Below are 26,226 nucleotides of genomic sequence, written 5' to 3'. Positions count from 1 at the left end.
AAATATTTAATTATTAATTGCGCCTCCAAACGATAATTAAATGAGGTTCAATCTCATGTGCACCTGTAATTTTTTATTAGTGTGCAAAAATACATCTAATAAAGCTTAGATTTTAAATTACCAACGTTTTTTTATTTATTACATATTTATCTACATACTTCGTCATTTTTAGCTTCATATTTATGTAGTCTACATTTGTAGTTCTCATTTTCACATTACATAAAATCCGGGCTCTAGTTATGGACCCATATTTTCTTTTCTTTTTTTCTTCCTCATCAGCAAAAGACTCAGTAAAATAAAATATTCTTCGGAACTACTATCCCACTCCATGTTTAAACCAGACTGCCTGTCGACTGTACCGGAATATTCCGAGCAGTGAGCGTCAGAGCTTCCGCGGAAGACGGACTGCTGTAGATTTCCGTTCTGGTCGGTTCGTGCCAGTGAGCATCAACCTTAAGGCAACACCAAAACGCATTCAGTATAGGGAGCTGCGATATATCAATGATCCCCCTTTAATTTCTGATGCGTTATTACTGCCATGGCGTGATATTTGGACTCTCTGTACAGTAGACGAAAAAGTAGAAGCTTTTAACAACTTTATTATTACATTATATGACAAACATGCCCCAATAAAAACTAGACATATTACAAGACCTCGTCCACACCTGTGGAGTAATGATTAGCGCGTCTGACCGCGAAACCAGGTGGCCCAGGTTCGATTCCCAGTCAGGGCAATTACCTGGTTGAGGTTTTTTCCAGGGTTTTCCCTCAACCCAATATCAGCAAATGCTGGACCCCGGACTCATTTCACCAGCATTATCACCTTCATATAATTCAGATGCTAAACAACCAGAGATGTTGATAAAGCGTCGTAAAATAACCTACTAAAATAAAAATTATGAGACCTCCAGCTCGCTGGATGACTACAGATATCCGATCACTGATGAGACAAAGAGGCGAAGCTTTTCGAACATTTAAGAGACTAAAAAGTGACACAGATTTCTTGCGGTTCAAGCGACTAAGAAATATGACAACACAGATGATTAGAAATGCTCAGCTTAGACATGCTTACAGCCCCATTGAACCTGATATTAGAGCATCCGATATGTGTAGAAATGTTAGGTCAGTGTTTCCCAACATTTTGAAGTTTGCGGCACCCATGGGAATAACATTAAAACTGGGGCACCCTTCCTTGATTTAAAAAAAAAAAAAAAAAAAAAAGAATTTTAATATATTCATTTATTGAAAGATGATATGAAGGGTTCAGAACTATAGTGGGCCAAGCGCCATTTATTAAAAATGGAGAAAACAAGTGTTAAAGTTAAGTGAATACCATAGTTTAATGAAGATTGACATATCATTTAGTTTTAATGTATATACTTTTTATTACTTGCTATATATTTCCATTGAATTATGGTAATAACTTCATTTTAACCCTTGCTTTCTATGGTTTAGTAAATAGCGCTTGGCCCACTATGGTTCTGAATACTTCATATAATAAGTAATGTACATCATAACATAATACAGTAAACTTTACTACAATCACTGAGTAAAAATACATCTAAATAATTGATTAAATGGCGATCTTACTCGTGTTAATTGTGTAAGCATATGTGGCTTACAGCTGTTTCGGTGCTTCTTCACACCATCCTCAGAGCCAGTGATCAGAGCCTACTAGATCTCGCCGAGATCTAGTAGGCTCTGAGGATGGTGTGAAGAAGCACCGAAACAGCTGTAAGCCACATATGCTTACACAATTAACACGAGTAAGATCGCCATTTAATCAATTATTTATATTCAAGTGTTAAAAGTAGTGTACGAAAGGTCCAACATGGAAAAATACATCAATAGAGTTTTGTTCGAATTAATCATTAATGTGAAACTTGTGATTGATGCTTAGAGCACAGATACATGATATCGGATTTTGCAGTTGACAATGAAACACGCAAGTCATCCTCAAGGTTATTCAGTCTATTTCTTGCTTTGCATTTTATTGTCACCATAGCAGAGAAGGCTTGCTCGCATAGATAGGATGTTGAAAAGGGCAAAAGTGCGCTAATTGCTTTCTTCATTAGGTTAGGATAATCCTCTCTCAGTCAAAGTCAAAAAGCAGCCACCGATGCCTCACTCATGGTAAACTTACCTTTGAGTGTGGAATCAGCGCAAAGATCAATAAATTCATCTCGTTTGCAAGCAGTGAAATCTATTTCCCCGCACTATTTACGAAATCAAATAGTGAGACAACCTTGTCGAGATTCATAGTGGAAATAGATGGAAAGGACGTATCTATTGCATCTTGCAATCTTGATAACTTACCACAAATGTAGTCTTTCAGCTTACCCAGATCTTTATCTCTTACCAGATTAAGAAGAGGTGGAAAGACAGATCTCCTTTCTGAACTGCAGATCTCCAAGAACTAAGTTTTCTTTTAAAACCTTTCATGTTATTGGTTGAGGAAATTATTGTTTCCTATCGACCCTGCATTGAAACATTCAGTTCATTCAGCTTATGAAAAATATCTGCCAGATACGACAGTTCCAAACACCAAGAATCACTTTGTAACAGCTCATGAAATGTGTCTTGATTTTCATCTTTAAAAAAAAGTTTTCACCTGTTCTTTGAGTTCGAGAAACAGGTTCAATACACGATCCCACGGTAACCACCTTATATCTGTGTGAAATAACAAAGAGGTATGAGCTGCATCCGTTGCACAACATAACTGTTCAAAAACCCTGCACTTTAAAGGTCAAGACTTCATGTAGTTCACCATTTTCACAACTTGGTTAAACACTGCAGCAAAATCTTCATTACATGATTTCACGACTAATGCCTCTCCGTGCAAAAAACAGTGCATTATAATAATGGGTGGATTTTCATTGAGAGCTCTGGCAGTATGTTGTACCCCTTTGTTGTTGGGCACAACTTAGATGTGGCCGATGCTATCGGTCACGGTTATGTTATGATTAAACTCTGACACCAAATTATTATGTTGTGGTTCTGCCCTACCGAGCATTACTTTTGTCAAGATATTTCTGACACCAGTTTATTTTAGTTTACGTCAGGATATTTCAGGATGGTAATGGTCGAGCTATTATCTTAACTAGGTACTGCGTATTCAAGAACAGGATCACAGGTTGGATCAGGCTCGAAGAATATCAGCTTAATCAAATCAAATAAATCACTTCACTGGTTATATTATAATATATTGTAAAACTTTCTTATATACATGAGTTATACATTTAGCTATTTAGTTATGTTATGAAAAGTTGCAGAATGTTTAACAGGTCTACTAAGTTATGTATGTTTCTTGTTATTTCACTTTACTTTACTTTACTTAAGCAATAAAAAGAATCTAGGATATACCTACTTGGTATACCTACTCAGTTACATGAGTTTAAATGAAAACAAAATGGTAAAATAAATCATTGATTATATTAGGATGCAGTTGATTAAACAATGAAATAATATGGAAACTTCAGTGCGTTAACTTTGTTACGTAAGGTGCAACAAACTTCGTAAACAATGCAAAATCATTTAAAGAATCTACCTATAAAGGCGTTTGTTGACTCAGGTGCCATTCGGCTTAGATTCCCGAATACTGATAATAATATTGTCCATCAAAATATCTCGTGAGGTAGTACCATTCAAAAACCTCGGAAAAATCCATTATGTCTTAAATAAATTCGTTCAAAGTAGAACTTTGAAGTATACACAGTTCACTGAGTTTCAAGCACTGATATTTCCTTATTATATTCTATGTGGTATATTACTCTGACACTAGTAGAATTTAATATATATCTCTCGACATTAGTAACAATTGGTGTATGATGAAATATTATAACTTACAGTACACAAGATGAAAGTAGTGTTGACGATGGTGGACGCCATGATCCCTGCTTCGATTGGTTGACTTACATGCTTCTCACTGTCTTCTGACTTGCGGTCACAAAACTGACTGACCTGTTCGAAGTGAGCACTCGAAAGAGGAAGGGCCCGAATGAGGCCGCGCCCTTGGAGATCGTGATTTTTATCATTTCGGTAGCATCATGACGCTATCCGGGCCGCGAAAAATAGTGTGAATACTACTGAGATGTACTTTGTATATGCCAGTTTTACTCTCAACGCAAACGTTGGGTTTGCGTTAATTTAACATACAGAAAATCATGGGATTTCCTGCGATCAGCTGGTCTTAATATGGGTCTCAAAGCAAGAGAGGGCTATGGAACAATCTAATCACGCATGCATCCTAGCGTGTGGAGGATAAATCTATGAGAAATGCTGACTTTGCTTTCTCCACTAACTCGACAATGTGAGTCCGGCGTCTTATTTGCAACGCGTACTATTCGTCAAGGACTTGCATATACATGGTGCTGTCTGTAAAACTTGCTATGAAATTCATGGCAGTTGCTATGTTTGACCACCGTAATTTATCCCTTAAATTAGTGGGGCATAACAAGTAAAACCTTTAAATTTCCCAGACATAGATGGTGCACCATCCATACATATACAACAGTCTTTCCATGAAAGATCATGGCCATTGAGAAAGGAATTAATAGAAACGAAAATATCATGGCCTGTGGTTGTAGTCTCCAGCAGTCTACAGAAGAGAAACTGCTCACTAATATCTTTATCATCAATATATCTGATAAAACCAAGGAGTTTGTCACCAATATCGATACTTTCATCTACTTGCAAAGCAAATATTCTATCAGTTTTTATTTTTTCCACGACTTGTTCGTTGATATTGCATAACATTTCAGATATCTTGCGGTTGACTGTATTGTTGGAGAGAGGAACTTTTGAAACTTGATCAGCTGCTCCTTCGCCAAGAATTGTTGAAACTATAACTTTACATACAGAACCTATGATTTCTTCTCCAAGAGGATGAGGTTTCTTTTTTTAGCTATCAGTTCTGCTACTTTTAAAGAGGCATTAAGAGCAGTGTCAGCTGTGGTCATTCTCTTCACCATTCACACAACTGTTTTCTTCTCACTGTCTAGTATACGTGTAAAATATATCACACTTTTGTGTGACACACTAGGATGCTTTGTTGTAAGATGCCGCTCTTTAGTTTGCTAGGTACCATGGCCTCGTTGCTAAGTGTTTCGCTACAAACTAAACACACAGAGATAGGTTTTCCTTGTTCCTATTCCACGTAAATCCATACACTAAGTAACTGTCCAGGTATAATCTTTTCTTTCATTTGTCTTCTTTATGTGTTGAATTTGATGGTCCAGAAGAAACTGTAGCTGTAGAAGCCGACTGTTCACTTTCACTGTCCTGGCATTTACGTTTAAAAATGAACTTAGCCATAGAAAAACACTATGAATCCACGCGAAGAAAACAACTGAAAGCAGCGGCAGAACTTGTACACTTTTGTTATACTGTTCTGTCGAAGTCTCGGGAATGTTCGTGAGGAAGTGAGTAGTCTATACTAGTATACTGAGTTGGGAATGTTCGGCAGGGATTGGCTGTAATGCCATCTGCCAGAGCCAGATACAAGTATAATTAAATCATTGATGAATTGATCAGTGTCACCACCTGTTGTGCATGAGAGTAATTAATTTTACTTATTTTATTTCAAGATCTTACAAGACTTTAGGCTTAAGTAGACAGTAATTTTTTTTGGTTTATCTCAATATTTCATGGCACCCCTTAGCCGATCACGCGGCACTCTAGGGTGCCGAGGCACACCGGTCGGGAACCATTGGTCTAGATGATCTAGACAATTACTTCACATCCACCACTACCCACGTACCTGATGCCACAACGAAACAACTGACTATTAACGAATTAATCTCTACACCTGCCCCAACATGAGACAAATTCTTCTTTACCTACATAACATCTTCTGACGTAAAATCAACACTAAAGCGCATCAAGTAAAAATCACAAGGAGCAGACAATATAAATATGGAACTTCTGAACAAAATTATGGACATAATTCTCCCGACACTAACCCATATATGCAATGCACCCATAATGACTTCACATTACCCAGACTTACAGAAAAAAGGCTATTGTTCATCCCCTTCCTAAAATGAAGCTACCCATAACACCTAATGACTATAGACCAATTAAAATTCTTCCTGGTCTCTCAAAAGCTTTGGAACGAATTGTGCACAAACAATTGACAGATTACCTCAATACTCACAATATTCTTGACCCTTACCAATCAGGCTTCAGAACGGGACATAGCACAACAACTACACAGCATAAAGTGACTGAGGATATACGTGAAGCTTTAGAGAAAGGACAGATCACAATACTAACACTTTTAGACTACTCCAAAGCCTTCGACACTGTAGATGTTGACTTACTAATTGCAAAATTAAGAGCACTGCATTTTTCTGATAATGCTTCAGCGTGGATGAACTCCTACCTTCGTGAACGCCAGCAGTATGTGTCTATTAATAATCATTATTCCACTTGGCGTACCACGAAGAATGGCATACCACAAGGCTCTGTCCTAGGAGTTTTACTATTTTCTATTTATATTAATTATATTTCTTCTAATCTAACACACTGCCAACACCATATTTATGTTGACGACATACAAATCTATCTGCATCTCGACCTATCTACCTAAATGACGCTATAACTAAAGTTAATGATGACTTGAATTCAATATCCTTATGGTCGAAAACATACGGACTTAATTTAAATGCAAGTAAGTCGCAGGCTATCTTAATAGAACATCAAAGATCTAAGTGTGACAAACAAAATTTGCCACTGATAATTGTAAACAATATTACTCTTCTATACAGCTCGACTGTGAAGAACCATGGCATTTATATGAATTGTAACCTGAAATGGAATGAACAAGTGAATCACACTTCTAAAAATATATTTTCGATTATTCACTCGTTAAAGGGACTGAAGCACTTTCTTCCTGATAAACTAAAATTAATCCTTGTACAAACACTAGTGATGTCACACTTCGACTACTGCGATATTATATTAAGTAACCTAAATGCAAATTTGAGCAGCAGGCTACAATGTGCATAATGCGTGCGTCTGTTACATTTGCAATATTCGTAAGTATGATTATGTTTCTCCATTTTTCCAAACTCTGTCTTGGCTAAGACTAAGCGATCGACAAGCCCTGCATTCTCTTTATTTCAAATTCTGCACATCGCTACCCCAGTCTATTTGGCTTCTCGTTTTCAAAATTTATCTGCATATCATCAGCTAAGTACCAGGTCTCATCATAACAATTAACTTATTATACCTTACCACAAGACATCTTTATATTCTTCATCCTATACATTTTCAGTTGCTAGAGATTGGAACCCGCTTCCAAGTGATGTAAGAGGTTGTTGGACAATAACTTCATTTAGGTCCAAATTACATAAATTCTTACTTAACAGATTAATTACTGATTAATATTTGTTACTTATAATCAGTGAGGGATGTGGGGAAAAAACCGGAAGCGGTATGCTATCCCAAGATTTTCGCCTGGCATACCTCTATTTAAAAGAGGCATACCCTCTCCCTTACAACATACACATACATGATGTACGGTATACAATAAATTGTTTCATGCAGTCAGTAACGCGAATTTTTGGAGCTTATGCAACACATTAAATTTCTTAATAAAATAATTTCAGTTATTTTCTATATTATTTTGCAATGTCCACTGAGTCTTATCATTTAAAATAATGTTAAAACTTCAAAGTGTCTTAATTATTAATAAAAAGTGCAACAATAACAAAAATGACATAGTCATTAAATTGGCAACAATGGTCACTACAAGCTACACACCACAGCCTTCTATGCTTTAAATACTACCATTGTAAGCATTCCAGGGTTTGACTTATCAAATAAACGTGTCTGAATCAGTGAGCTCTATACTAAACAGGAGACACTACTCAATGCTTTAAAAGCATGAAGTGAGTGCTGAGCACCTGAGAATATTGCTATCTCTCTCTAACATAGTATTGTCTTTGTTTCTCTTTGCAGTGAACGCTATCGTACACAATAACGGTATTTTTGTTGCTTATTGTGCATTTGCAGCATGAACCTCACGAAAGACTGATTGAAACACATTAGTTAAAAAGAGAGAGCAATACCCTCTCCAACATGGCGTCTAAAGTCACGTTTTCAGACAGGACAGAGCATTGCGATGGTGTCTCCTGTTTAGTATAGAGCCAATGAGTTATATGTTTTAGAGAGGCAGTAAACCTTTGATAAGCGCTCCCTGCGGAGGCTGGCGGTACTATGGATCATACCAAGGAGTGCTTATCAAGGGTATACCACAGGCAACGAGTTATAATACTGCGGGAGACTTTGAATAATCTGGTGAATACTTTATTTCATATTCTTGTATGATACAGTTTCAATAATAATATTTCACAACATATCTATTATTATTATTATTATTATTATTATTATTATTATTATTATTATTATTATTACTTACGTATTTGTATTAATTGTAGACTTGGATCAGTGGAAGAGCAGGCCTTAACTCTGCCAGGTAAAATAAAATAAATTATTATTATTATTATTATCATTATTATATTTTTCGGTTACATCAATATTTAATTTAAACATTTCGTTATTGTTTTTGTAGAAAGCTGATTTATAAATAAATGGTTAAATGTACCATAAATCGTAATATTCGTTTCTGAATAATTAAACCGTCTCAATACAGCTTGCATTGCCCCAGAGAATTATAAGATAAGACGGGCTGAGCATAAGCGAAATATATATTTAATAAGTTTGTAGCATCAAGAGTTTAGTATTTATTGTTTTTATAGGGCCTACTCCAATTTTCTTTTTATTAATGCGTAGGGCTTTTTTTGTTAACAAAGAGGAAAGTCAGCACTTTCATCACACAAAATTTGTCATTATTGCGTCAAATGTAAGAAGTTTTATTCTGCAAAAGCCTCTGTCTAGTTGCGAGACACATGTGAGATCAATATTTGTTTCAAATTATATTAGACTACACGATGTGTCCATCACGCGAAAAGAAGTGTAGCGAGCTGTGGCTCCTGTTGTTTCTGATAACAATGTTAACCATAATATCTTATCGTTTCAATAAAAGTGGTGAGTTATGATTATGAGTAACTTTCTATTAGTGTCATTCTTTAATTTTTATGTTGTATGCTAAGAAATTATTTGTAGTTTTAATAATCACAGTTTTCAAAAAGTCCCTGTGTTAATTCCATTTTCAAATGAATTTTTCTAAATAATTATTGAATTTTTTTTAATTTTCGCCATCACCTTTCCTATATTTTACTCCTATTAGTTACATACATCGTCTTTCTTAAAATCATTTGGTGAACACTGAATTACATGATTTTATATTAGGTTAGATTAGCTGTAAGGTAATTAAATTTGTGATGAAGGCAAAATTATGTATTTTTCTTTTGCTGAATACATTCATCCGTCTTTAGGTGCTTTGGTTTGGTTGCATTGAGTATAGCTTGTCATTTAATATGTGGGCTATATTTAGTGAAACTAATAAAACATAGGTCTACAGCTGTTATAAAACGTAAAGTTCTGTGTGTATTTCACTTTTTACTTATTAACATAGGCTTAATATGTAACTCAATTTACAATAATACTAATTTCATCACTGTCATATCCTACAACATTCGAGCCACGCCCCTTTATTTTGACCAGACAAAACTTGCCGGACTAATGTTCAATTGTCTTCAACTAGAAGGCGTTGTATATAACTCGGTGTATAGAGCTCATTGGTCTAAATACACGTTGAATTCAGTTTCAGAAGGCTGTGGTTTAGGTTTACGAAGCAAACAGATAGTACTCTTTGCTGTGAAGAATGTATAAAAAAATATTTACGAATCACATTTTTTCAGTGATGGTATGTTATTTTTCACTAACAGTATGTTTTCTGGCCATAGAAACCAGTGCGGTATTCCATACCAGCGCATACCGTCTCACTTCCCTCACTACTTATATATATATATATATATAAATGAATATATAATGAAACTAACATTTGTCATATAAATGAATATATAATGAAACTAACATTTGTCATTCTTATTATTACCATTAATTTCTCTAAATAGAATACAAAACCTTTAATGGCAAAATATCATTACATTAATATTCTCATTATATCAGTATATTTTAGATTTATGTTTTGCTCCCTATAACATAGTTCTAGTAAAATTCTGTTAAATTAATTCTCATCATTTTAACCAAGTAGCTATCTCAACTTAATTATAATTCTTTACATGTTGCATTGAATTACATTAGCTCATAAATTAAGTTATTACTTTTTCTTATAGGTTTTATCTCAATTTAAATAAACATGTACTAGTGGTTAAAACATAACCGAAGAATATTGCTGGAGAATCTTTTAACTGTATTTTAAATATTCATAATTTAAATATGTACAGTATGTCGCTATTGTATTGATTAAGGCTGGTTGAGTGGAAGATAAGACTTTATGGTCTTAACTCTGCCAGCGAAAATAAAACATTCTATTTTGTTCTGTACCCTGGTTGAATTCGCATGGAATGACCCATTTATAACTTTTCTGAAAAAGGTTAAATCAGCCACCAGTGTAGCTCAGTCGGCAGAGGCGCACACCTACTGATCTGGAGCTGTGCTCGGGTGTGGGTTCAAATCCCGCTTTTACTGATTACCTGTTTGGGTTTTTTCCAAGGTTTTCCCCAAATTTAAGGCGAATGTCAGATAATCTACGGCGAATTCTTGGCCTCATCTCGCCATCAATTCTATTGACACTAAATAATCTAGTAGTTGACACAGCATCATTAAATAACCTTCTAAAAGAAAAAAGACTAATATTTTCTTAAATTACACGAATTAGATATTAACATTTGACTTTTCTTAATAATAACAATAATAATAATAATAATAATAATAATAATAATAATAATAATAACAAACCTGCATTATAGCATTAAAATTACTACTATTGAAATATTATTAAAAACTTTATAAAACTTGGAAGAATAGGCCTACTATTCCAGTAGATTTCTCTTTCACTAAAATTGCAATTCACTTAAAACTTAAACATAACGTTAGAAACTTACATATAAACAGTGAATAGTCTATTATAGTAACAGTATTATGATAGATACTGTGTACACATACTAAGAATTTTTTTTAAGTTCTCAACTAACCCTCACTTAGATTACAATATCTGGCATTTCACATGAATCACTGGCAAAGACATTAGGAACATCAGAGACTGTACTGGAACTCTCATGACAAGTCGAAGATCTTACACTATATAAGATAGTGAATGCAAAACTACAGAAGATTTTTGTCTACAAGGCAAAACTTCAGAATTTTTATTGCCAACTTCGCAAAAATGAAATATAAGGATTTTAAGAATAGGCAAATATGTTGTCCACTGACTTGGTAACATTGTTGTGTAATCCAGCAATATAAAATTCAAAACAAAAACATCGCAGCAGGATGATGCTAAGTTGGTCCTTGACTTGGCTGGTTTTGATTTCACTGGCTGAGTGACTTGGCCCGTTTTGTTGCACAAGCCTGTATTCAATCTGTAATACAATGACGTGGCCGATTTTTTAGCAAATTTTTGTTTCATCAGATAGAAATATACTATTACTTTCAGTTTATAATTGAAACTTATTTTCTTAAATTTTGTGCCGGTTTTGATATTAGATACCTCATATGTGAAAAGACTTTCTATTATGAGCTGGTGAAAAATAAGTACTGTTCAACACTGATCTACTTGTTGCTTCTGGCATCATCACCATCACTATCATCATCTAGCACCGGCATGGCTCAGCCGGTTAAGGTGCTTGCCTGCTGGTCTGAAGTTGTGCTCGGGCGCGGGTTCGATCCCCACTTGGGCCGATTACCTGGTTGGGTTTTTTCCGAGGTTTTCTCCAACCATAAGGTGAATACCAGGTAATCCATGGCGAATCTCCGGCCTCACCTCACCAAATATCATCTCGCTATCACCAATCTCATCAATGCTAAATAACCTCGTAGTTGATAAAGCGTCGTTAAATAACTAACTAAAAAAACCATCACCTATGAACCCCAACATTGAAGAATTGGTGAAAAGAAAAGAAATCCAAAAGCCTCACTAAGAAGTAAACCAATTTTGTTTCAAATGAATGCTAATATAATTAAACAGTTGTGGAATATGTTCTACAATGATTATTATTCATCAGACGTAGGTATATATTTTTCAATAAATATGTGTTATAAAAAAATTATGTTGGGTCATTATAGTATTGGTTTGTTTAAAATATGTTGTTGTTATTGTCGTCATCGTCCAGTGCTTGACCCTTGGCAGTGAAGCCATTAGTGCTCTTGCTCTCCAGTATTTTTCTATTGTGGATCCAGCAGGTAAGACATTTTAGGTTTGAAGATGGTCTTCAGTTATTTCTTCTTGATCACATAGAGGGCAGTTTGAGTTTTTATAAGTTCCTATTTTGTTTAAGTGTTTCGCTAAACATTTGTGTTCTGTGATAAGTCTGAATGTTGCTACTGCAGTTTTGTGAGGTGCTTGAGGAATGTTTTCTGGTTTATTAATAATCATATTCCACTTTTTGTCTTGGTGTGTTGGTCTTTGTATCTGTTTTTAATTATTATTTTTATGGATGTGAAGGGTAATTGTTTAAAATATTAAATTATTGTTTAAATTGTATGTACGTATATAATTCCTACTCACTTCACTTTACGTGATTCGGGTTCTGCATATTGCGGTTAGATTGCAGGACTCTGACCCATTTTTCTAGTTGCAAACCACTTCGGCAGGCCATGCTGTACATGATGTGTATCTGTGAAGAGTTATGGCAGGTACTATAGTGAATGTATTTGTAAGTGTTCGTGTAAGTGTAGTGTATGAAATGAGTGATGATGATGATGATGAAGGGAAAAGGGGAAACCCGGTGCTGGCATGTAGCCTCTTCTGTCGAATAGCACCAAGGGGGCTGCCAGGCTTCATAGCCCTGTCCGATGGACAAATCACTATCAACAGTGACATATGCCTTCTCTTCAGATGCACTGCAGAGAGATTTGGAATTTAACCCAAAAATATTAAATTATTTTTCTCTTCTTTCAGACTATTTTAGTCAGAATCACATAATGTTTCTATCATTTCTGGCCACTGTGTAAGGGAAGTTGCATTTTTATCTGTAAATTGTCGGTATATAGGGTGTAAAGGCATTGAGTATCAGTACCTTCAGTTTAACGATTGGCAAGAGACTATATGGGACGAAAAACATTAATATACTTTGTCTATTTTCACATTTAATTTCAGGAACCAGAAAATCCGTGTTTTCATATTTTTTATACATTAGCTAGTTTGTTTGTGGGAACCTCCATTAGTTAGTATGTTTATGGGAACAGAAATACGATACATACAAGTTTCTTTAGATTTACTGTACTGATCAAATAAAGAAAATAACTGATTGAAATCAGCAGTCTTTAACTTACTTATCACTAGGACATATCTTTGTCAAGGCATGGGGTCGAGTGTGGCCAGCATACAATAGCAGCTAGAAGTATGACAGAGGAAGGAAGCAGTTGCTGTCATCAAAATATATGAGTATATTACTTGAACTGAAAATATCTGTGTTTCAAAACACGTCGATTTTCAGAAAACCATTGGATAAATAAAAAAATGTGTTAGATATTTTTGTTGTTGTTGTTTTCTAATGCCAGGCGTTTGACAATAAAGTCATTTGACCTCTTGCACTCCAATATTTTTCAAAGATATTGTCATGGTCAGCCACTGAAGCACAGATTTTAAGATGTTCCGAATCCATTTCTATTAAAGGGCAAGTTGTAGCCGATTTAAGTGAACACCATATTTTAATGTTTTGATGGCTACTTCATCCACAAATAACCCCCAGAATGTCTGGAGGACCACACCTGCTGTTGGTCGACAGGTCTACTAGACCTAGTTGGGAGATCTGGTTGATCACCAGCTTTCCCTCTTTAAGCCACTGGAGAAGGTTTTAGTGCCATAGCAGGTCAGCACTAGGAAGAGAAAAGTAGAAATGGTAGGAAGGAAAGTGAAATGAACCCCTAGGCCTTGAATGCTCTAATACCATCAGGGTCGAAGAAAGTAAGAGTTCAGTCAGAGGACTGGATAGTAAAGGGTAAAGGGGGAATTAGGTGTTGAATAAAGAAAAATTATGCCAAAGTCGGTCATTAACTCATCAAGCTGACCAGTGCTAATTGATGAGTAGCCCCTCCCTTTAGTTCAGCTTGTAAAATTATGCTTACTAACAGGTGCACCATGGGAAGGTAGGGATGGGACATTGGGTATTTGTCTAGGTTGGTTCCTTAAAACCTTCAGTGGGAAGGATTAATGGATGTCCCCTCTGTATTCGACAAATACCCTTTTGCAGTCTTAGATATTTTTGGTAAAAATAGCATTCTCTATAACCCTCTAAAGCATGATGACACTCTTTGTCCTTACATCCTTTTCATTAATCACAACTAGGCCACACTAAAAGAAAAGAAATGTAACATCAGCATTTCCCTCTTCCGTAGGAATGTAGGTGACGCTATTGTGAGTCTCTCACATTACCATGCTGGAAAGCTGAAACTCAACCTGACAGATTTGTGGGATACCTGTCTTTCACCTGAAAAAGCAGGAATTCTCGCTACAGCTGCCCCTCATCTGACCAGTCTCTATACTAGAGGAAGTTGGCTTCACAGTGTTGGATCCTTTAGCCATCTAGCATCACTAACTGTTGATTTTGACTTTGTAGACTTTGCTTCTGCACTTGAAAGTTATCTCATAAATCATGGACAGAAACTTAAGAAGCTTGTTTTGGTTGATCAGGTAAGTGAACTAACTAGTTGAGAGCATACTTGGAAAGTTAAGATGCCCTCACTTAGAATTTTATTACTAAGAAAGAGATATTTCTCACATGGTTGCAGAACATAGGCAGAGTTGTAGAGGGGCATGGGGGGGGGGGCGCACTGCCCTCCCAAACTTTCCTGAACTCTTCTTTTTATTAACGTTAGAAAATATTGAATTCAAAAGATATTTTTTGCTTTTTTTATGATTAAGTTCCTGTGCTTAAATTGACGAATTAATGTTTTCAGATCATGGGTCTGGATATAATATTTATTTAAAATTTTTGAATGTATAAGAATTTCTATACCTCATTTGAGAAATGGAAGCACTGTAATGTTTCTTTTGTAACAGCCTGTACTCACAGTCTACTATATACAGTCGCGAAGCTCAATATGTAGTAAAAATGCAAACATGGGTAGTTGCCCACCACTAGGATCGCTACTATCGCCTCATCATCGCAGATCTCTCTCCTAGCAGCCGACAAAATATGTTACACTTTCGTTGTAATGTCGTGTTCTTTTGGAAAAATTAACACCTTCCTTCCATTATTGAAATATTAAATGCATAAAGTTAATTTATTATTTTAATGAAGTATATTAAATTCCACCATAAACTCTAAGATACCTGTAAGAAATAAGTTAATATAATTTTTGTTTGTTCAAAACGAACTGAAATTTACTATAATAGCTTCACTCATTCAAGATTATAGCGATAATTAACTATGAAACCAGTAAATATTAATTTGCATTTCTCTTTACAACAATAATAATGGAAATATGAATTAATGGAGTAACTTACATGTACCGGTACTTGTAGTGTAGGCTTACGTAGTTAACAAAGTGGGATGAGGTTTAAGCAATAATAATCACACCAGAATTGGAAATAAAACGTGATCAATAAATTTTATTGTAACAGACTTTTTCTATGTCTCTAGTAAAGCAACAAATAAAAATAACAACAAAATTAACAGCTATAATTAAAAACATATCCTTTGAAGAAAAAAGTAGGTCTAAGCAATAATAATCCCACCAGAATTGAAAATAAAACGTGATCAATAAATTTCATTAAAACAAACTTAATTTTTCTACTTCTTTACTAAATAACACATAAAAATAATAACAAAATTAATAGCTACAATTAAAAATATATCCTCTGAAAAAAAAAGTAGACCTAACCTTTATTTCTCTGGAAATTTAGTAGCCTAAGTGACAGAACTTTAACCGGTATCTAATGTCCTTTCGGTTAGACTGAAACGTTTCATTGTGAAATTTAAGGATATAATGTATTCTAACAGTCACAAAGAACTTCATATTAACATTTTTGTTTCTGCACAGCATTCTTGTGGAAACCCAGGAACCTTTCTGAATCTTTCGGAAATCGGAAAAAGGATAACTCTGGCCTCTTTCTCTTACTGTTGCTACAATTTATAGCACTACAAACGTCTCCTCCTTGTCCCATATTATTATTCCAATTATTATATTTTAGCCATTAACATTTTCATTATAACCAATAACGAACATTTCACAAGCATCAATGTGAAATACGCAACGAGCTAGCACTCGATAGAAATACGACACAGTCCAAAGTCGACCATGGACAGTCTATTGTTTCTAGTTGCTAACCGCTTGGAGCGCTTTATCACGAGATTTGCAAAAAAACACCTCAAGCTTCGCGACTGTATATAGTAGACTGTGCTGTACTCATGTGTTAGAAGTCTGCAGGTGTTCAGGCCGCCGCTACTTGGAGAAATATGAATAAGATACTGCACAATAATGCAGAAAAAAGAAAAGTGATCCCGGTATAATGTGTAAACTTAAATACGAGGTTAAATAAAATAATTAGAGTTTACATTTCATATGATATCTTCAGGAAAGTTTAATATAAAAAAGTTTCTGTTAGCACTGTTCTGTAGTTTTATTCATGTATATGTGTTTCTGTATGGAAGAGAAAAAAAGAGAGATTGTTTTAAATTATGCCCTATTATAATTTGTAGTAGATCTACAGTTCAAGCCCTACACAATTCGGTCCGAACATCGCGGATATGGATGAAACAATGTAAGAAACATGCCCCCCCCCCCCGAAAATACCTTTATTAAATGATCATATTCGTATATACTGTATTGTACCATGGTCAAGCTATATCAGGGGAAGGAGGTAAATGATGTCCCCCATAACCCCGTTATATGGAGATTCTATGGTTTTGCTTTGCCCCCCCCCCCCAAGGAAACAGTTCTCTCTCTGCTTATGTTGCAGAAAATAATGAAATTAATTCTATATCCAGTTCTTACCTGTTCTTAATGTAACCTGCTTTTATTGACGAAACTAAATATTGGCGATATATTTTTGTTTATATTTTCTATATGTAGTACCTATAATTTCTTGAGGTAATTTAAGTTACTTATTTGGTTCTGATGTAATTTCTTTTGATAGCATTGAAAGAGAGGAAATCCTACAGAAGGATTTTTTCTCTACCCTCGGAGAATTCACTCTCCCATCTAGCAGACAGGAATGCTGTGATTCTCACCACATTTGAAGCAGAAATGGACTTGCAAGTGGGAGGGCAGGCAAACAGCTATTTCGTATGTGTTATTCATAAACTCATTCTCACCAAGCAGTATGAGGCAGTCTGGTGACATACAGCTGTTTTACACTGTTATTTGCATTGATAAGAACACTCTGTAACACCCATTTACAAAAGAGTTCAGTCCAGTTACAATTCATGTAGGCTGCTTGCATTGCCTCAAAAAGTTTCAATTTAAGTAACTTTGTTGCGACTCATGCTGATGATTTAGATACAGCAACCTCTTGTGCTAAACATCTGAGAGATTTTAGTGGCAAATTTTTGAGCCTTGCATCAATGTCGTCTAAACTATTTTCAGTGAGAACCCTGCACCACAGATGAGGTTTCTTATTAATTATAAAGCGAGTCTTTTTTAATATTATTTCTTGACTATATCCCAGACACTATGGATTTTCAAGGTACTGAATCTGGGAATTCTTTCTGGAATCTTCTTTTCACTGTTGCTACAGACTCCATTTTCACGAAATTATCATAATATATGAAGAACTTGCTGTTCTAGCGTGTATCTGTTACGAGCCGTTTGAATTCAACTGATTCTACTGTACCTAGCTAACATGTAGGTTCAAAAATAAGTGTACAGTTTACGAATAATAGGTGCAAAACAGTTATTTGCCCACCAGACAGCATTATATTGCTTCCGTGTGATGAGAATTAGTCTACAACAACAGTACTGTTCACCTCACCACCCTCTGCCTGCTCGTCACTGCTTCTGTTTGGCGAATCTCGCAGAATTTTCATCTGGAAGAATAAATTCGTGGGGAGGGAAAATATCTGTACATATGTATGTATGTATGTATGTATGTATGTATGTATGTATGTATGTGTGTGTGTGCGTGTGTGTGTGTATATATATATATATCAGTGGCGTATACTGGTTTAAGGGTCTGGGCTAACACTGACCCTATTATTACACAAAATATATTTTAAAATCCCTATAATAAAATTCCTTACCTATTTATATGTGAATTCCAGACGTCTTGATTGGGACGAAAATACTTTGATGACTTCGTCATTGAAATTACAGTTGGGCCGCTTGCGAAGTTTCTGTAGAAATGACTTTTCAATTGACATCAGTGCCAAGCCGGATAAACGTTCTTGTGTATGAGTTGATCTACAGTAGGATTTTATTCTCTTCAACGCAGAAAATGTTCTTTCTACCGATGCTGACGTAGCTGGTATTGTCACAATTAATGTTGCCAATTTAAGGACTTCAGGAATAACTTGATTCAGCTGGTTTTCATATATGGCAGATAATATTTCATGGATAGGTTTGTTCGAAAAATCAAAGACTTCTGCTGAATATATTACACTTAATTCATTTTTCAAACGTACTTGATCAAAGTGACTGTTATAGGACTGAAATAATTTGTTTAGTGCCTCATTCGGGAAGTTTTCTCTATAAGCAGAAAATTTTTGAGAATCTAGAAGATGTGTGAACTGAAGCTTTCCATAATCAGAAAATCTGTCAGTAATTTCCATGTGCATACGATCTAGTATGCTGAGTACAGCTTCCTGTATTTCAATTCATCATCTCCTTTTCTTCGCTTTAATGGTGGTTCCATTGTATTGTCTGAAGAATTTTCATTTTCCATATTACTCCATATGGACGGAAACCCACTACGTCTGAACTCGGATATAGTATGTTTTAACTTTGATACCTCTTGCAAGCAGTATGCTATGTCTAGACTTTTTGTCTGAAGAATATTGTAGAGCACATCTGTATGTGCGAACACTCTAGCATAGACTTCAAGAAGAAATATATTCTGAAACTGTGTGAAAAAATACAAATATCCTTGAGCCTGCACAATTACATCATCATCCCAGTTTTCTTCAGAGTCATTACAAATGATATTTTCAAAGAAAGCAGTCAGTTGTTCTCTGTATTACTTTACTGTATTTACAAGCCGAAATGTAAAATTCCATCTAGTTGGTGCTACTTTTGGGAGTTTCTTTTTCATAAATTCCTTGAGTTTTTCTGATCTTTTAGGAGATGATGAGAAAAATGCAGCTGAACCCGACAGTGTTTTGAAAAAAATGCGGCATTCTGGAATGGATAATGTAGTTTGTTGCAAAACTAAATTGAGAACATGGCTGTAACAATGGACAAATAGTGCTTGAGGATACTTTTCTTGAACTTTTGTTTTTAAGCCATTAATATTTCCCGCCATAACTGAAGCACCATCGTATGTCTGTGCAATTAACTTATTGCCGACATTGTATTCTACTATAACACCTTCCACATGCTGAAACAAAGCAGCAGCAGTTTTGCCCGAACTGACATTTGTGAATCCTATAAACTGTTCTTGAACATTGGCAGTACTGTCGACGTATCTTAAAACAGTGCACAATTGACTCTGATTAGAGCAGTCACTTGTTTCATCAACAACAATGGCCACAAAAGGTGCTTCTTCTATTTCAGATTTTATGTTCTTTATCATAACCCCACTTATAGCAAATATTAAGTCATTCTGAATTGCGGGAGAAGTACCATGGAATACTGTTGAACTCTCAAGATGATTGGCCAGTAAATGATCAAATTCACTTAAGGAACTTAAATATTCAATATAATTTCCTCTATTGTCTGATTCCACACTCTCATTATGACCCCGAAAAGCCAATTCTTGTTTTCCTAGAAAGCAGACTGCGTTAATAAGATGCAGTAAAAGCTCCCGATTTTTTTTCACAAGAGCATTGTGTTGGTTGATGTGTAGAACTTTTTGCTTATCTAGCTGTAAATCAATTCTTGTCTTCCCAAAGTTTGCAAAGTTCATGCTACTATAAATATGAGCTTTTGATTTGTCGTGTTTTAGGACTGCCGTTCGAAGGGAGTTCATATTAGAAAACCCCTCTTTTGACCACACATTAGTTTCACGGCTAAATAACAAACATGGCCAGCAAAATAGTTTAGACAGTTTAGAAGTACCACACAACCAATTCCACTTGCCATATGATGTTGAAGTGAAATGGCGTGTGTACTCACGCTGTTTTTCTTTTACGTCCATGGACAAATTTAACTCAGGAGTTGGTCTTTCCATTTTCACAATTTCAACTTTCTCATTGTATGTACGACGGTTAAAAGGCACTTTTAATAAACCTTCTATTACACAGTCATTTTCAACACAAACCTCTCCAGAAACTTGTTCTGCCATATTTTTCACAATATCACTTAATTGGGAAATTAAAAACTTAATAATTCACAATTAATATAACTCTTGGACACTCGAACAAATCACAAATTTAAAATACTGCACTGCAAGAACACAATCACATTAATGAGCTAGCGTACTAAGCCTATTGTTGCTTCGCGCCTTCCAAGAAACCGATCACGAGAGCGGCAACTCACCCACCTACAGTGCACGATGGAAACAGGAGGGAGCGGGGGGACGGGAAGTTGTGCGACGTGAGCAGAACGGTCACAGGCTACCCTTCGCGGCAGCGGTTTCTCCAGTGATGCCACCTTGACAACTTGTTTCTTTTCAAGAGCAGAGAGCGCATATAAATCTAACAATTACTTTAATTTTAATTACTGTGGTAAAACTAATACGGTAATACAAAATTATTACATTATGTTATATTATAAACTTTTTCTTTTGTAATTTCCTTGGGCTACTGCCGGTAGCCCCGGTAGTCCGCAAAATACGCCCCTGATATATATATATACCGGATATATGAGCTGCTGAGAAGCAAAGTGATATAATTTTAAAATGTATTAATTTTGAGTTATAGCTAGGGTCTCGTTTATATTAACTATTAATTGGTGACGTGACATACTTTTATTTCAGAGGTTAACTAGTAGAAAGTGCTTAGATCTCTTTATCCTCACTGGAATTGCGATGTCACTATCTGTGTAGTGGTATAACTCACAGCATCTGCTAGAGTGCTAGTAACTTTCCGTTAGTTGTGTGCTATCACTGTTACTGTTTAGGTTAAATTTCTGTTTGTTTAAATCTAAAAAAGCGTTCTTAAGTTGTACTAATCATGTCAATAAAGTGAAAATGGTGAAGACAATGGACTAGGTTTAGTAAAGATCATGGTATGCAGATGTTGTATAAAGACTCACTTAGTGATTCAATTAGTTTTTCGTGTTGGGACCTTGGGAAAAAGAGCAGAGGAAGACTTCTGAGATTAATAAATTCAGCTGATTTGGTGAAACTGTATGATTCGCCTAGGCCAGTGATGAGTGCAAAGAAAAGGGACATGCTTAAGTTTCTTCAATGGTTCCGAACCAGTAGGCCTACCTACCACCATTTCCTTGGATTACATATAGTGGACGACTTGTTAGAATCTGGGCCACTTTTAGATTTTGAAAATAGTGATGAAGATTAATATAGGAGATCTCTATGTTCTTTTTTTATTAGAATTACCTTATTAAGTAATTTTATTATTTACATTTGCAAAGAAGTTCAAAATTCTGAGCATTCCTTCAAGGTCTGTCATTAACATACATTTATTTGTATTTAGTTAATTCAGTAATTTACCACTGTTCTTAATGGGGGTTGATAATTTTTTTTTTTCTTTGTGTGTAACAAGTTAAAGAGGTGTTTCGTTATTTTAAAATTATTTTTATTGAAGATTAATTGTCCAATCTTACTTCCTCTCCCTAAGTTAGGAGACCCAGATGCGTAAAAATATTAAAATTTAAAATAAATGTAAAAAATTTAAATCGGAGACTCAATAGCAGAGTACTATGGACAGTATTATCGAGAGGATTAGTGGTATATACCATATTTGAGTTATATCACTTCAACACAGTTTCCATCTAGTGTATAGTAACGCATTTGCTTATCGGAGAAGCAGTACCCTGTGTTTCAGACCCATTCTATTGGTTTTCCAAGGAATGAAGTGGATAGAGTATCAGCACATAGAGCTGAAAACCAGATTCAAATCCTGGTGCCGGAGAAAATTTTTTTTCTCTGTTCCACTCATCCTTCATCATATGATGAAGCAGAATTTCTGCATGGAAATATCATATGTATTTCGGTACATCATAATAATATGAGGAATAAAAAGTTTAATTGCGATACCATGTTGACAGCACAGCCAGAATTTAGTTCTGGGTGGGGTTTTGAAAATTAAAAAAAAAAAAAAATTGACCATAATACATAGGTATGGTAACAAAACTTTAATGTGTCATTGCTTATAATAATTATAGTTCGAATGAAACAGAACTTCTCATTGGACTAAATAGGACCTTAACTAAAGCAAACAGAAATCCATTTGCTGCGGTATATGCTATCTTGGTGACAATGCAGTTATGCATTGCTTTATCAAGACATGCCAGTACCATAAAAAAAACTTTCGAGTTTCTTTTATACTAAGTATCGCATATTGTACTAATGCGTAAACATGAAGTGTAAATTTTCCTCGCTGCAGTACATTTCGTCGCATTTTACCCTTAGGACATACTGTAGATTTCATTTCATTGTACTTCTTCTTTAATGTAGGTATGTTCAGAATTCAACATGCTTGGTTTGGCAATGTTGTGCAGTTGGCTATTGTAGCCTATCTCATAGGCAGAGAATGCCTTTGTTTAGTCTTAGTAGTAGTAGTAGTGTATAGTAACGCATTTGCTTTTTTGTATATGGTTTCAATATAGGCTCAAAGCATTGTAGCGAATTTATTTTAAACAAATGCTCTTTTAGAGATCTAATTATGTTACTATTTTATAAACAAATGTTCTTTTAGAGTTTTAAGTAAGTGTGTGTATTTTAACATATTAAGATTTTATAAACATGGACTTCGAAATAATCAAAAGTAACAGAGAGTAAGACATGGAAATTTACGTGAAATGTACCAAATTTTGAAACATAAATTATTCTACTAAATTAAATTTTTATTGCATGTACGATGATTCACCTTTCATTTCTACCAAACAAGTGACCAAGAGAGCAGTGACAAAAAGGTCAAAATGATATAGAACACTGGTGACAGAAAAGTCATGTGACCAGAAAACTGGGTGACTAATAAGCAGTGACGAGGTGATATAATGCCTAGGGTTCCGGTGACGAGAATTCCGGATCCCGGTATAGTAAAGCGAAAGTTATTCTTTGTTTACATGCCTTTTTTCCATCTATTCTCTACCCCAAGAATTGTAGATCCAGTTATGGCTAAATGAGAGGCGACAACTGATTTCGCGAGTATTCACTTCTGCATTGGCTTATGTTTATTTGGAAAAGCAAACAATTTACTAACACCAATTGATATACTGCTCATCAAACAGTGACATGATATAGGCCTAGCTGCTCATAAGCGTTGGGAGTAAAAGAAAAAGAACTCACTGATTACTGTGTGTGAATTAACCTTCATATGTATAGTAGCACATACATACATACATACATATATATATATATATACAGGGTGAATCGTAAGTAATGTCATTAATTTTAAGGAATTATTCTTTGAGATATTTCATACAAAAATGTTTAATGCAATTTTGCTTCCTTTTCGAGAAAAAAATTATTTTATATGAAAATTTCATAGCGTATTTTGGGAAAGCTACTGAATCAATTCCCAATATGCCCAGTCAATTTAAGAGAGCAGTGTATTATGATAATAAATGATTGGAAGAATTTTAGTTCCTTAAATGTGCAGAAATATGACCCGAACAAATATAAGTTTTCGTTCTGCAAATTAATTTTTAAACATAATGCTATATGACAGCTCTGTAAAGATTGTCTGCTGAGAGAGGGAGATATAAAGACATGGAAATCCTACACATACAACCCAGGAACCAAAAACTCAACACACTAGAACAATACGAAATATACAAACACACTAAAACACACCCCAATCAAATTATCAACAAACAGATCAATTTCAGTACACATACACTATTCGACTCCACTCTTCAACACCTTTCAACAATAAAACACACCCACTTAACAGGCAGAGAAGTTCGAGATGACGCACAGTGGTTCCAAATACAAATCTAGCAGGACAAAATTAATAATTCTCCTCGTTTCTAACAGATTTTCATAAAATTTTGTAAACAGGTTACAATTGGCATTTTGCATTTGCGTGTAAACTCTGATTACGATTGGATAAAATAAACCACCCTTTCACAGGGGTTGAATTTTAAAGAATTATAATAATTTTACAAAACTGATTTTTGCAGGGATTGGAACGAAATCACAAATGTATTACATATATACTTTCTATTTAATTTTAATGTGTGAAAGATGCTAAAAAAATACACAACAGTCGTAGATATTAAATCAAATATCATTTAATTTTTTAATAAAATAGCCTACATATTAAAACAATTTTAACAAAACATCTAACTCTGGTTAAATAAATCTAAATTTGAAATATTTACAGATATTTTAGAGAGTTGTAACTCTATTAATTTTCAAACATAATCATCATCATCATCATCATCATCATCACCATCATGATCCTGGAGCAGTCTCAGTAGGTCTACAACAGAAGATGCACTTTTTATACTCTTTGGCGTTAGTTACGAAGACTGCTTACCATCGGGCCAGAGGAAATTCCATCAAATCCATCGTCATATCGGCTCTACAAAATTTGCGCGCTTGATAAGCTTATTCCCTGAAATTCATGTAATCTTTAGGCCTCGGATATCATCCCAACAAAAGTACGGCTTCCTTTATCAACTGCGCACCACGGATAAGTATTTTATGCACACTTTGCGGCATATAATACCACTTATATTTCTGGATGTATAATTCTACAGTGCCCAAACAGTATTTTTTCAAACTCTCCCACTGGCGATTGTTTTAAGCAGTGGTCGGCAAAGATTACGTCATATAAAATGCAGCCCGCAATACACAGCAAACGGGAATGTAGGAGAGGAGGATATCCAGATTGCTTAACGTTGAATGAACAAGTGTTGGCTAAGGGGAGGGAAATCATGCCTTACCCCTCCGCCCTGCTTGTAGGCTATATTAAGAGGTTGATTCGCGAGTTACGAAATGACGACCACTGGTTTTAAAGATGGTTCCAAATCACCGAATTAAGCCTTCATCTACGCCAGTAGCTTCTGATGCCAAACCTGAAGAACCTCCGCGTGCTAATCCCCTCATTAGTCGTACCAAATTCTGGTTTGGGAATGTCGACAAGAAGTCCCATTTCTTTACGTAAGCGATCTTGTTTTCTTTTCTTTCATTCATTTTCATGGCCCTTTCTGAGTAAAAACTTAACATTTGCTTTACCATTTCTGCTGCATCAGGCCTATATGTTGGTCTTAAATCCATTTCTGCGATAAGAGCAATTTCATCAACCAAGTGTATTTCCACCAAAGGCTTTAGCTTCCTCTTCTGACTTTTCTCAGCACATTCATGAAACGGCTTTTGTGGACGATCTTTGTTTTTTCGTTGCTAGACACAGTCTATTTTTTTTAAAAAGTCATTTTAACACTTAACCAATCCTTGTATTTCCTTAAAAAAATTTTATAATACATAGAGGCAATTAGTCCATTGCTCTTTAAGTTTCATTCAGAATTCAGCACTTTTTTCTGCACTAATTTAGGATCATGTCCCTCAGAATCTCCTAAACCATTTTAATTAATACATACTCATACACACAGGCTAATCTTCTTAAAATATTATTTTCTTTTCACGAAATGTTAACTAGTTCTCTTCTTAGAATTCCGTCCACCATCACAAAAATATAAATAAAAGGAGAAGGTGGTTGAAGTTGGTTATAAAACCTTTATAATTACATACCTAAATGACTAATGTAAATGCTGAACCTGCTTTGACAGTGGCCTTTTGTGGCCTTTGCTTTTGCGGGCCTGCTACAGCAAATAAAATTTTAAAAATTTTCATGGAACACTTCTCTGTGTATTAATGAGTATTATAACTAAATAACACAATGTTAA

The 26,226-nt window shown here is 35.1% G+C and overlaps 1 protein-coding gene across 4 annotated transcripts in view; it reads left to right on the top strand.

Moving 5' to 3' along the window:
- The window catches only part of LOC138713546 (uncharacterized), a 226,985-nt gene that overhangs the window by 190,495 nt on the left and 10,264 nt on the right, over positions 1-26,226 (top strand). For all 4 annotated transcript variants that reach the window (XM_069845713.1, XM_069845709.1, XM_069845711.1 and 1 more), the window contains one exon: positions 14,491-14,785. In XM_069845713.1, coding sequence (XP_069701814.1) covers positions 14,491-14,785 — 295 coding nt within the window. The remainder of the gene's footprint in view (positions 1-14,490; positions 14,786-26,226) is intronic.

This window comes from Periplaneta americana, chromosome 14, assembly GCF_040183065.1.
Source record: "Periplaneta americana isolate PAMFEO1 chromosome 14, P.americana_PAMFEO1_priV1, whole genome shotgun sequence".
NCBI classification, from domain to species: Eukaryota; Metazoa; Arthropoda; class Insecta; order Blattodea; family Blattidae; genus Periplaneta; species Periplaneta americana.
The sequence above is the reverse complement of the archived record's forward strand: the minus strand, read 5'-3'. Positions and strand labels throughout refer to the sequence as shown.